This window comes from Chiloscyllium plagiosum, unplaced genomic scaffold, assembly GCF_037043375.1.
Source record: "Chiloscyllium plagiosum isolate Xiang-an unplaced genomic scaffold, Cpla_swu_hap1 HiC_scaffold_20, whole genome shotgun sequence".
NCBI lineage: Eukaryota > Metazoa > Chordata > Chondrichthyes > Orectolobiformes > Hemiscylliidae > Chiloscyllium > Chiloscyllium plagiosum.
In genome coordinates, this window is record NW_028270158.1 from 63,715,202 (window position 1) to 63,729,201 (window position 14,000).

At 41.7% G+C, this 14,000-nt stretch overlaps 1 protein-coding gene across 3 annotated transcripts in view; it reads left to right on the forward strand.

The window, feature by feature from the left end:
• The first annotated feature begins 297 nt into the window (after positions 1 to 297).
• pla2g10 (phospholipase A2 group X) overlaps positions 298 to 14,000 on the forward strand; it is a 36,757-nt gene continuing 23,054 nt past the window's right edge. The window contains exons 1-2 of one of the 3 annotated variants that reach the window (XM_043711117.2): positions 298 to 368; positions 523 to 684. In XM_043711117.2, coding sequence (XP_043567052.1) covers positions 645 to 684 — 40 coding nt within the window. In that variant the 5' untranslated portion in view covers positions 298 to 368; positions 523 to 644. The other 2 variants (XR_015760607.1, XM_087998028.1) reach the window with 2 other exon arrangements.

Consider the following 14,000-nt stretch of genomic DNA (forward strand, 5'->3'; position numbering starts at 1 on the left):
AGGTGGCAGAATTCTTACTTTACAGTACTTGACTGGGCAAGCTTGATGCCTCAGTATAGCATCCTTTGCCACAATGCACACAAGAAAGTAATCAAAATGACAGTAAATAGCCAAAGGTATCCAGTGCATCAGTGTGCAAAGTTAGTACATTAGCAAATTGCTGACTCAGAATCTACAAAGTAATCTTCTTACATTACATTGAACTCCAGGAAAAAGACCAAATGTAGCCCTAAATTAACAAAGTGTCCCTTGTACTCATTCTACAGGAAGGATAGGTTTAAATAACCTTGCACCGCAGGATTTGAATTTTCGAAAAGTTTGTGAGATTTTCCTTCATGCTACACTGTACCAGAATGTTTGCTGTTAGAGTGAGTATGATTTACTGTGGTGCTAGGCAATCTCATTAAAGAATGGCTGCTTACATAATTCAAACAAAATCTCGTATAGATTTCCATTTGACTGAATGTAAAAGGCATTAAGTTTCGATTCCTTTTCGAGCTGTTACTATATGCATGCTTTCAGGAAATGATGGCATTGGAGGGTTTAAGCAGCTGGCTTTAGTTCCAGTCCATTTGAGAAAACCAGAAAATCATCATCTCATTCCATTCCTGAGTCCGAGTCTAGATCTGCCTGCGTTTTCATCAATGGAATTCCTGCTCTTCAGTCTATTTTTACTGCTATCAGGTAAACCATCTTAACATAACTCTTTACTAAAAAGCAGTTCCTCATTTCATTTCATTTTTATGTGCATATGTACTAGGAACCGTATTTCCACTAACACCATAAAGTTCTACAAGAAATGCTAAAAAGAATAATTGTGTTAAAGCTGACCCTGCAGTCAATGTATCTCTATGAGTCTATGACTCTATAATTGATATTTTGTATTTAAAGATTACAAGTCTCCCAGCAAGTCACTGAGGGAATTTAACAACAGTAGAACTTTCTGTTCTAATGGTGGAGACATTAGAGATAATAAAACTGGTGGAAAATTGAACAGTCCTAAATTTTGTTCCTAAGTCTGTGATGTGGCAATGTCGGAGGAATGAAGGACAAAATGAGGGTAACATAAATTGAGAATTGCGCTTGGTTTTTCAAGTCTGCAAAATTGATTTGCAATGGCGGCATGTTACTTTACAATTTCTGTCACATTAGGGCTTTATCCTATCAAAATTCTGAATGGTGCTTAGGACTCTGGTTAATGGAAGTACAGGTATTTGAGGTTCCACTTCACTATCAGAAACACTCTCCTTTTTTTTTCTTTCTTCACACTCACTGCTAGTCGTTTAGGTTAACTCTTCCATAAAGATAATACATTTCTGTTTGAAATACAAAGTTGTCCCCTGGAATGAAGGGACGAATAGAGTACTGTTTCCCTATTGTTTTGTATTTTGATTTGTTTCGTGTAGACCTTGATCGATTTAACCTGGTTACTGAATACAAAGTCTGCTTCACCTCCTTTTGCAAATCTTAATCTGACTTCGATGTTACCCAAGCTGCGACTGTTTCTTAGACAGCGTGCCATGCGATACCAAGATTTGTTGGTGCTAACAAAATGATTGACTAGTCTGCATATCGTTCCTTAATGAGGTTCCAGGGTGAACTGGAGCGTGATTTTATTTATTAATTGCAAATGCAGCAGGTTTTAGTTATTGCAATATACAAAACATGACCATACAGTAACAAGTCAATGCTATTGTATTGAAGGTAGACTCTTTTAATCTAGACTGTGGAAATCCAGAGTGAAAGGCAGGACAATAAGATCAGAAATGCCTCATCTGGTGCCAAAAGAAATGCATAGGAACATGGGTATCTCAGTCAGGCCCTTGAGTCTATTGCACCAGTTATTGAGATCGGGCTTACCTGTATTGGCTGTATGATCGATCATTTATGTTTTCCAACAGACTGTGTAGGTTGCTGGCATGACGACCCCTACTTGCTCCTGCAAAGGTGGTAGTGGCTTGCCGGCTGTAGTATGTATGACAAACATGCTGTGGCTGTTGTTAGGTAGAGAATTCCAGGATTATGACCTAGCAATGAAGGAACAGCTATATATTTTCAACTTGGACTTATGTTAACTTAATGATAGTGGTGTGTCCCATGTGCCTACTGCTCTTTGTCCTTCTAGATGTGGAAGCTGGGTGTTAGGGAGGGGCTGTGGAAGAAGTTTGGCAAGTCCCTGTGGTGTATTTTGTGCCTGGTCCACAAGGCAGCCACCGTGCATTAGTGATGGAGAGAGCAAATATGGATAGGTGCTTTCTCCTTAATAAGCTTCTTTATATTGTTGAAGTTGCACTGATCCTGGCAAATGGGACAGTATTCCATCACACATTTTTTTAAATTGCAAAACTATACTTTATTCATGAAAATTATCTTCAGGTCAATACACAAGATGCTAAAGCAGTTCTGTATAGTCTTTGCAAAGAGGGGAAAACAAACATTGGAATTTGACACTCCTCAGGGCTTCCCTGTGTTACAAACAATGACATTTTCTACTCATGCAGGATCCTACTTACATTCATTTTGAGGCAATGAGGGATCTGAACAGACTCCTATTATACTTTGGCAGAATGACCTTCGACGGTGGTCTTTCCCCACTGTGCCTTGGTGGCACTTGCCCCAAGCATTAGTGCATCTCTCAGCACATAGTCCCGGATCTTGGAATACACCAGTCTGCAACACTCAGTTGGGGTCAACTTCTTGTTCTGGAAGACCAATGTGTTTTGGTCACACCAAAGACCATCTTTCATCAAGTTGATGGTCCTCCCGGCGCAGTCAATGTTTGTCTCGTTGTGCGTCCCAGGGAACAGACCATAGAGCACAGAGGTTTGCATCACTGAGCTGCTCGGAACAAATCTCAACAAAAACTATTGCATTTCTCTCCAGATTTCCTTTGCAAAGATACATTCCACATGTGTGGCAGCCCTGCCACCAATAGACTTGTTGTCAAAAATGTTTTTTTTTGCAAATTTCTCCAAGAAGGACAGGTAATACAGAACAGTCTGACTACTTGGAGCATTCAATGACAACGAGACCAGTCATATCCTTCACAACACCAGGGACAGGTAGAACCTCAGTACGCAGTGATACTTGGTGTTTGCATACCAAGAGTCTACAAACAGCTTGATGCAGCTACACACAAAGATAGCCATCAGCTGATGGCAGTATTGAGTATGTTCTTCACCCCTTATCCAGAGCTTTGTATGTGGTGTCCCTGTGGACACAGTCCATCTTTGAGCTCCAGATGAAGTGGCAGACGGCTTGTGTGACTGCAATGGTGCAGGTTCAGGGAATGGACCAGTGACATCAAGAGTGCCTCACACCTGATGATCAGTCTTTTACCTGTAATGAAGAGAGAGCAGTATTCCCATCTGCCCAGTTTCTGCCTCACCTTGGCAATGCACTCCTCCCAAGATTTTGTGCAGGTCCCAGGCCCTCTGAACCACATTCCCAGTACCTTCAGATACTCTGTCCTGACAGTGAAAGGATCAGTCAGCCCAATTCCCAAAGAACATGACCTCTCTCTTGCCTTGATTTATCTTGGCTCCCAAGGCCAGTTTAAACTGGTCACAGATGCTCATGAGTCTGTGCACTGACAGTGGATCCAAGCAGAAAATAGTGACATCATCCATGCACAGGGAGGTTTTGACTTGCAGGTGTCCGCTGCACAGAACAGTCACCCCTCTCAGGCTTGGGTCCTTCCTGATGGACTTGGCAAAAGGTTCTGTACAGCACATAAGCAAGGCAGGAGAGAGTGGGCAGCCCTGCCTGACTCCAGATCTGATCGGCAAGCTTTCTGATTCCCACCCATTGGTTGAGACTGCACTACTGATGTTGGTGTAGAGCAGTCAGATCCAACTGTGGATTCCCTCCCTAAAGCCCATTTTTGGAGAGTGTGTCCCACATGTTGGTGCATGATATCCTATCAAAGGTCTCCTCCTCGTCCAGGCTGATAAGGCACATCTCCAGCTGGCCTCTCCTGCAAGATAGGCCATCTTGTGGTTGTGTTCTTGCTTCATGCAAGCCTTTGGTAAGAAGCTATACGTTGTACACGTTCTAGTTGTGAGGAGTGGTCAGTTCTAGTTGTAAGGAGCATGAGCTGCTAAATGTTGTAGCACTTTTTATGTTTCAGCCCTGACAAATGTATAAAAGGCAATACCACTGTGCTGCCAGTAGTGCAACACTGAAGGCTGCAATGAAGTGACAGATACTGATTGTACACAAGGTATTAGTTGGAGATGTTTGGCACCCAACCTCCTTCAGTGGTGGCCTTATAATGCTAACCCACATTCATAAGAACATGAAGCATTAAGTATGCATTTTGGCCAAACACACCGATCATTTATCTTCTTGTGGCACTGGTGCCAGGTCCTCTTGAGCTTCCCAGGGGTGGGAACTTCCCCAGCAACCTTTGTCCAGTCTGACTTTTGTCAGTTGGACTAACATCATGCTGCCATATTCAAGGAAAAGGATTTCCCTTCTCTCTTGGACACCCTCTCTTGGGAGGCATCACTAAAGGGTGATGCTGCTTTTTTGCCTGAGTCTCTAACATCTCCAGGGGACTGTTCAGCTGAGGAATAACAGGTGAATGATGCTCACGAACACAGGGAATGATGGAGAAACTCAGTAGATCTGACGGCATATGTGGAGGGAGAAAAACAGGGTTAACACTTTGAGTCCAAAATAACTTCTTCAGAACTGATAGCGGTTGGATAAGAGTTCTTTTATACTTTAGAGAGAGGAAGCGCAAGAGCTCAGATGCTATAGAGACTCAGTGCCAAAGGAGCTGTTAATGGTGGCGAAAGAGACATTAAGATGAAAGTAGATGTGAACAGAGATGTGAAAGGGAGAGTGTGAATCATCTCCATTGGGAACAACGAGCAAAGTAAACAAAACACAAACCAGACAAGGCCACAAGGCTTATTGGGGGTGGAAGTGTGAGTGAATGTATACAAAATGGAGAACAGACACATTCCAGTCAGGCTCTGAAGTTATGGAATTCAGCATTGAGTCCAAGAAGCTGTAAAGTGCCAAAGTGGAAAATGGAGTTTTGTTTCTTCAGTTTGTTTTGTGGAAGATTACAGTGGCTCAGGACAAAAATGGTAGCATGTCTGCAGGGTAGAAAGGTATTAAAATGACATGCAACTGGGCAGACCGGAACATTCCTATGAACTGAGCAGAGGTGTCCTGCAAGGTAATCATCCAGTCTATGTTTGGTCTCCCCAGTGAGCAGCCAAAGCAGTAGACTAGACTAAAAGAAGTACAAGTAAAATGCTACTTCACCTGGGAGGTGTGTTTAGAGCCTTGAATAGTGAAGAGAGAGGAGGTGAATGGGCAACGTCATACCTTCTTCGATCATATGGAAACATGCCGTAAGGAGTGATGGAAGAGTGAAGCAAGGGATCATGAAGGAGCTGTCCATGTGAAGTGTTGACAGTAGAGGGATGGGAGGATCTTATTTAGCTGGTAGAAATGGCCGAAGGTGACCCTTTGAATGTGGAGAATCGTATGGTTGAAATTAAGATTAAGGGGAACCCTATCGTGGTTCTGGGATGGTGAGGTCTCCCTGTAACTCAATTCCTGCAGTTCTGGCAACATCCTTGTAAATCTTTTCTGCATCCTCTCAAGTTTAACAACATCATTCCAAAAGAAGGGTGACCAGAATTCTAAAAATGGCCTAACCAATGTCCCAGTGAGCTTGTAATGGATCTTGGTGGACAGCCTATCTTAGAAATGAAAAGAATAAAGTCAATGAGAGGTGTAGAGTTCATGATCTTATGCTTAGGATGGGGGATTTCAAGACTAGGGTAAACATTTTTTAAGGTGAGAGGAGAGAGATTTTAAGACAGGAGGGGCCAATCTTTTACACAGAGGGTGGTTATCATGTGGAATGAACTTCCTGAGGAAGTGGTGTATGTGGGTATAATCACAGCATTTAAAGGATATTTGGATAAGTACGTGAATAGGAAAGGTTTGGAGGGATATGGGTCAAGTGCAGGCAGGTGGGACAAGTTTAGTTTGGGATTATATTCAGCATGGACTGGTTGGACTGAAGGGTCTGTTTCCATGCTGTCTGACTCTATGACTCCATTAGGAAGAGAAAGGAAGAGTTAGCAATGAAGGTGAGAGAGGGGTGGCAATTGGAAGCAAAACGGATTAATTTTCCAAATCCAGACAAGAACAGGGAACAGCACTGAAGACATCATCAATGTTTCAGAGAAAGAGTTGTGTCTGTGAGCCAAGTAGGACTGGAACAAGGAATGTTCCACATGTCCCAAAACAAGACAGGCATAGCTGGAACCTGTGTGGGTATCCATGGCAGCATCTTTGACATGGAGGAAATGAGATGAGTTAAACGAAACGTATTGAAAGTGAGAATGAGCTGAGATGGGCGAAGGAGGCTGGTGTGGATGGATTCTGCGCAAGTCTGCTGATTTCAAGGAAGAAGCAGAGAGCATTCAGGCCATCCTGATGGGGAGTGGGCCTGTGAAGGGATTGCACATCCGTGCTGAAGAGGAGTTGGTTCGGGTTTTTCAACTGGAAATTGTGGAACTGGCTTAAAACATCTGAAGAATAGCATCCACAGTATTTTGCTTTTAGTTGAGGAATGTTTCTGAGTTGCAGAGAGTGAAATACTGTCAGGGTCTGAATTAAATATGGTACCCTGGCACTGGAACCCAGGAGATCCTGGTGGGGTAAGTAACATCCTATCTGTAAATTTTGGCATTTTACCCACACGTACACATATAATAGGCTGCAAAAAATATAATTCTTCGAGAAACTTTGCCCCAAAGAAACTCCTGCCTTTCGATCTGCCTCCACTCAAGAAAAGTAAATTCCACCCAGCAATTGCAATGACTGGTTCAGTTACATTTGGATTAGTAATGACCCTAAAGTGAACGATCATTCATCTGGGTTTATACTATTATGACAGCTTTAAATTATTGAGACATGGAATACAAAGATTGGTTGTCAATGCTCATTTCCCACCCATTATTCATCTTTGATTTGCTTGCAAATGGTCCTTTCTCATCTCGAACTGTGACAAAACTCTATACTTGATAATACAACCTCAATAAATGATCCCTCAACTTATGCAAGATGACATTGTTTATGTGCACCACAATGTTGTCCAGCATTAGTAGCCTGCCCAACAACAGGATATTTGGAAGTGGTAGATTTGAGGATGAAAATGCTATTAAGTGACATTTGGAGATGGTTAGACTGTCTCGATAATGGTCATTACCTGCGGAGTGCAAATGTTGCTTGCACTTATGAGCCTAAGTGTGAATGTTGTCCAGGGTCTTTTGAAATGCAGTCTTGGATTGCTTCATTGCCTGAAGAGTTGTGAATGGTGCTGAAAACTGTATAGTTATTGGCAAACATCTTTCCTGCTGGCATTATCATTGATGAAGCATCACATGGTGGGTGGGCTAGGACATTGTGCTGAGGAACTCCTGCAGAAATGCCCTGAAGCTGAGATAACTGTAACCAACGGCCTTTTATTCTTTTTATATACTTGTCTAGCAAAATACTATCAGTCCTATGTTTTAGACTATTAATTGAATTAATATCTTGTTACTCCCAGATGCTGGGTGATGTTTCCCAATTTGTATTAGTTCCAGTTGGGATATCCCAAACCATTAAACTCTCAGGTGAGGAGGGCTGCACTGGCTCCCTGTATTTCTGTACCCCGCCCCCCCCCCCCCCACCCTCAGTTGTTTGCAACAAGGTTAATGTGAAAATGATCCTTGCCTTTCAGCCAGAGATTTTACCTTTCTCCTAGACTCAAACAAACTTCTGTTTTAAAAGGAGTCAATGGAATAGGCTTGAGGGGCAAATTCCTTTGAATTTAATTGCTTTTTTCAATGATGTGGGTAAACTTGCACTTTTTTGGTGCTTTTCAGTCTCAGGACATTCCAAGGAGATTTACAGCCAGATTTTAGGTGTAAGTGTACAGTACCTGTAATATGGGAATGGGTCTGTGTGGACTTGTTGGGCCAAGGGATTCTATGATATGATTCTATGATCTAATTTAACCAGGCTTTCTTGAGTTAACAGAGAAGAGTGAGTTTATTAATTACGACACATAAGAAAAAATGCCAACACAGATTAGAAATAAGAGCTGAGTCCTAAAAGATATATGTAAAAAAAAAAGCAATTAAATGAATCAATCTCTGAATTGTTCCTAAATAACGGGGAAGGAGACATTTTGGCCATTATTTAATTGCACTGGTAGTGTTGATAACAGTAGTTAAGCAGTCAGTTTTGTAGATTTTTAGTTTTGTAAGCTGATTGAAATTCCTCTGTCCTGATTTCTACTGATTTGCAGCACTTGACTGAAAAGAACAAACTTCTTATTTTACCTGCAGTGCAGGGTGCTAATTGGCTGTTCTCAATCTGTAACGTCCACAGCATACTGGACACACTCTAGAGCACAGCAGCTGTGTTGAAGATCAATTTTAACCCCTACTTTATATTTTCCTGGAAGGGGAAACCACACAAATGTCTGCAAGGGGTGGCTGTCTGCTAAAGGGGTGATGGTGGTAGGTGAAGGAGGGGATGTGGTGATAGTCAGCCCTTCATTATCTCAAGTCACACTCTCTTTGTTTGAAGCTTCTTTGGGTGTTACAGTACATCAGTGCCATGAAGACATTATTCCAGTTAGCCATTAAATTTATATGTAGTTACTTTGTCTCTAGCTGTCCTCTTTTGAAAAGAACATAGTTTTGAAATAAAAGTTAAAAAGCTTACAGTATTTCAAGATTTCAACCCATCATCGTAACGATCTATTGCGTTTGATAGGACACAGTTCTATACTTCTGCTAATTTTTGTATGAAGGGGTGTTTCATAACTTCTCTCCTGAATGGCCTGGCTCTGAATTAAGCATCTTGTTATTGACTCCCCCACCAATGCAAGCAAACAGTTCTTCAAATATTTACTCAGTTTTCAACTTTTCCACAGTATTTGCCTCCACATTCTCCAAGGGAAGTTGATTTCACACCCACGTTGCGTTCAGTATAAAGTGTTCAAATATAAGATCTGCACAGATGTTAATCAAATTCTGAATAAAGTTGTGATACTATTCTTCAATGATCAGAGACCACAGGAGCGGTATGGGTCTGGAAGTTGCAGTGAGTGTTGTCCATTTACTTATTGAGCTTGTGCTCAAATTTGGTCAGTCCTGGTGAAAAGAAAGTATTCTCTGTCTACTGGTTTTTAGGTTTCCAGCCATGCAGTGTGGCAGCTCGCGAAACTTAGTCTGAGAGTGCTTGTTTCTTGTTGAAGACACTGAAGTAAAACAAAATCCACTCCCAGAAATAACATCCTTCAAGCTAAAAAAAGTTTATAAACAAAAAGACTCTGTTGAACCTAATTCCCTTGTGTCTGCTAACTCTGAAAAGTAATCTGAATCCGTGACAGAATGTTATGCTAAGTGAGCATCCTAGCCTTGGGTTGGGTGGATACTCATTTCAAAAATCTGCAATTTGGTTGAAAAGTAAACATTTGACGATAAAGAATGGCTAAGCCTGATTGAGTGCGAATGAGTCTCAATGTGTAAACATGGGAGGAAGACTATGGACAGGAGACCTGGCAAAATAACGAGACATCCAGCACCTTGTTATGTGTTTGAATCATTTTGCAAATCTTCATCAGAATTCGCCTTTAACATGAATCCTTCTTGGGAAGAATTTTAACTGTGAGATGGTTTCAGCTGCACGGGCCTGGTCAAAAATAGAGTTGAAAGTCATCCACCATCATCAGTTTGTCACCTTGGCATTTTTAAATTCGGGGATCTCAAATGCATCCTGGCAGCTAGCCGCCCATCCAGGACAAATGGAAAGAGCTAGCTTAGACAGGCAACAATTCTGAGACTGAATTTGGTCACTGGCAAAAGTGGATGATGAAGATATGGGTGGCTGGGACCGATTTGTTTTTATGTTTTTAATTCACTCACAGAATGTAGGTGTTGTCTGGCCAGGCCACCATTTATTGCCCATCCCCAATTGCCCAGAGGGCAGTTAAGAATTAATCACATTGCTGTGGGTCTGGAGTCACATGTAGGCTAGATTTCCTTCCCTATCGGGCATGTGTGAACTAGGTGGGCTTTCCTGATAATCATCTGTGGTTTCGTGGACATAATTTGATTGTTAATTTCAGATTCTTTTGTCCAATTCAAATTTCACTATCTGCCTTGGCAGGATTTTCCAGGTCTCCGGAACATTAGCTGAGTTTCCTAGGTTAATAGCACAAGGCCATCACCTCCCCTATTCGGGGTTCTTGAGATGTGAGTAACATGGGCAAGGCCAGCTTTTATTGCCCATCCCCTTACATGTCCTTCAATAGTGAACCTGTTCTTCAATTGATGCAGTCAAGCAGAAAATCATAACCTGATGTGTCGTTACAAAAATGCTGGAACCCATTTTTAAGGAGGCAATACCCGATCATTTAGAAAATCAAGATACAATTGGGTAAAAATCAATATGGTTTTGTGAATGGGAAATTATCTTTGACAAGGTTCATTAGCCTTCTTTCAGGAAATAACCTCAATTACATTATTTAATTATTTTAGTTAAATAATTTCTTCTTATAATTTCTTGAATCAAAATGGTGTCAAATTATGGCAACTGATACACATTTCAATATCTCATTGAATTTTTATAAATTCAACTGATAATAAATTGCCATTCTCTTCTAGGAGAAAGTGAGGACTGCAGACGCTGTAGATCAGAGCTGATAATGTGTTGCTGGAAAAGCGCAGCAGGTCAGGCAGCATCCAAGGAGCAGGAGAATCGAGGTTTTGGGCATGAGCCCTTCATCAGGATTCCTGAAGAAGGGCTCATGCCCGAAACGTCGATTCTCCTGCTCCTTGGATGCTGCCTGACCTGCTGCGCTTTTCCAGCAACACATTATCAGCTGCCATTCTCTTCTACCCAACAAGGTGAATAAGAGGGAACCAGATGTAGAGTATATTTCAATTTTCAATAAAGTGCCTCATAAGAGATCACTGCAGGAGGTAACAGTTCATGATCAGAAACACAAAAAAAATTGCAGGAAAAGCTCAGGAGGTCTGCAGATGTGTCACTGGACCTGAAACGTTAACTCTGCTTTCTCTGTACAGATGCTGCCAGACCTGCTGAGTTTTTCCAGCAATTTCTGTTTCTCATGTACAACAACCGCAGTTCTTTTGGTTTTTAAGTGTTCATGATGTTGATGGTGATATATTAGCAAAAGTAAAGGATTAGATAACAACAAGATCCAGGATAATGAGGTATTTTGGATACAGAACTGGCTTAAAGGTAGAAGACAGAGGGTGGTGGTGGAGGGTTGTTTTTCAGACTGGAGGCCTGTGACCAGTGGAGTGCAACAAGATTCGGTGCTGGGCCCTCTACTTTTTGTCATTTACATAAATGATTTGGATGCGAGCATAAGAGGTACAGTTAGTAAGTTTGCAGATGACACCAAAATTGGAGGTGTAGTGGACAGCGAGGAGGGTTACCTTAGATTACAACAGGATCTTGACCAGATGGGCCAATGGGCTGAGGAGTGGCAGAGGAGTTTAATTCAGATAAATGTGAGGTGCTGCATTTTGAGAAAGCAAATCTTAGCAGCACTTATACACGTAATGGTAAGGTCCTAGGGAGTGTTACTGAACAAAGAGACCTTGGAGTGCAAGTTCATAGCTCCTTGAAAGTGGAGTCGCAGGTAGATGAAATATTGAAGAAGGCGTTTGATATGCTTTCCTTTATTGGTGAGAGTATTGAGTACAGGAGTTGGGAGGTCATGTTGCGGACATTGGTTAGGCCACTGTTGAAATATTGCGTGCAATTCTGGTCTCCTTCCTATCAGAAAGATGTTGTGAAACTTGAAAGGGTTCAGTAAAGACTTACAAGGTTTGGAGGATTTGAGTTATAGGGAGAGGCTTAACAGGCTGGGGCTGTTTTCCCTGGAGTATCAGAGGCTGAAGGGTGACATTATGGAGGTTTACAAAATTATGAGGGGCATGGATAGGATAAATAGGCAAAGTCTTTTCCCTGGGTCAGAGAGTCCAGAAGTAGAGGGCATAGGTTTAAGGTGAGAGGGGAAAGGTATAAAAGAGACCTAAGGGGCAACTTTTTCACGCAGAGGGTGGTACTTGTATGGAATGAGCTGCCAGAAGAAGTGGGGGTGGAGGCTGGTACAATTGCAACATTTAAGAGGCATTTGGATGGGTATATGAATAGGAAGGGTTTGGAGGGATATGGGCCGGGTGCTGGCAGATGGGACTAGATTGGATTGGGATATCTGGTGGGCATGGACGGGTTGGACTGAAGGGTCTGTTTCCATGCTGTACATCTCTATGACTATGAGTAAATAGAGAGTGCCATATGAATTCACCATTCATGGATGAGGGGACTGTATTATTGTCAAATTTGCTGATTATACAAAGATAAGTCAAAAAGCAAGATGTCAGGGGGATACAAAAAGTCAAGGTAAAAAGGATTAGTGGGTAGAAACATTGACAGATGGAATATACTGTGAGGAAATGTGGTGTTATGGGAATAGGATAGGGGTGAATCTGGATGGGATGCTCTTCGGCGGGTTGGTGTGGACTTGATGGGCCGAATTGCCTGCTACCACACTGTAGTGATTCTGTGATAAAAGTTGAGAAGTCTCACTATAGAGAATTAATGAGAATCCACCCAGAATGCAACGTACAGCTTTGGTCTCCTTATTGTGGAGAAATTGCCTTAAATTGGAAGCTGTTCAGAGAAGGTTCGCTGGGATGATTCCTAGGGTGAAAGATGTGGAAAGATTGGGCCTATACATAGAGTTTAGAAAAATGCAAGATGATCATATTGAAACATTTAAGATTCTGAGGAGACATGACAGGCTAGATATTGAGATGTTTCCTCTGGTGTGTGAACCTTGAACTAGGGGATGTAATTTAAAAATAAGAAGTTTCCTATGTGAGAGGAGATGAGGAGTAAATTATTTTCTCTGAGGGTAGTTAATCTTTGTAGTTCTGTTCCCTAGGCAGCCTCAGGGAAGGGGGTGCAGGTCATTGAGTATATTCAAGACTGGGTTATACCAATTTTTGATCAGCAGGTAGGTTAAAGGTCAGCAGAGACAGGCAGGAAAGTGGCATTATGGCCACAGTCAGATCAACCATGATCTGAATGAATCACAGACCAGTTTCAGTGGGCCGAATTGCCTACTCATAATTTGCATGATGTATTGTTCTTATGATGCATATGATGTAATGCACCCAGAATACTTTGTAGAGGGAGTTGGGGATAAACACTCACTTCTTACCCTGTTGAGAAGTCAGTTTCCTCTGCACCCAATACTCAGTTGCGTTGACCTAATCACTTTGAACAAGATAGATGGAAAGGGAACAGAAAGGAAATTGAACATGAATTCTTAAAGACACGAGTGGTACATGTTTGGAATATTTTAAGTGGTCAGAATATGCAAATCAAAAGAAGTTGATCATTCATGAACTATTTCTTTAATGAATACTATCCAAAAACATTTAATTCTCTCCCAGATTGTTGTTTATTTGAGTGTGGATTTGCATAATTGTATTACATGTGATTTATAACAAAATCACTGCTAATCACGAGCTGACAGCATAGAGTTCCATTTGGCCTTATCCTATTGTATCTTCACTGGTATCTCTCTACTGTCTGTGAGGCTGCTGGGTAATGGTAGTGGAAGGAATGGGAGAATTTTCTCTAGTTTCACCCTCTATTCTCCTCCCTTCCTTCCAACCCATCAGTGCCCCCTTCCCTGAGGCTCATTTCTCTAATATGTCTATGCCTCTTCATTCAAGATTGCTCAGTTCTGGATAACTGTTGATTCAGTACATCTCAGTATTACAGACATTTTTTTTTATTTTTATCCAGTTCAGAGACACAGTGTCACTGGGACTAGAACATGCTCAGTATAGAGAATGACAATGAGTTTAACACTGGGAGATGCTACTGATCAAGGTCAACTTGATATTTAGTTCTTAATT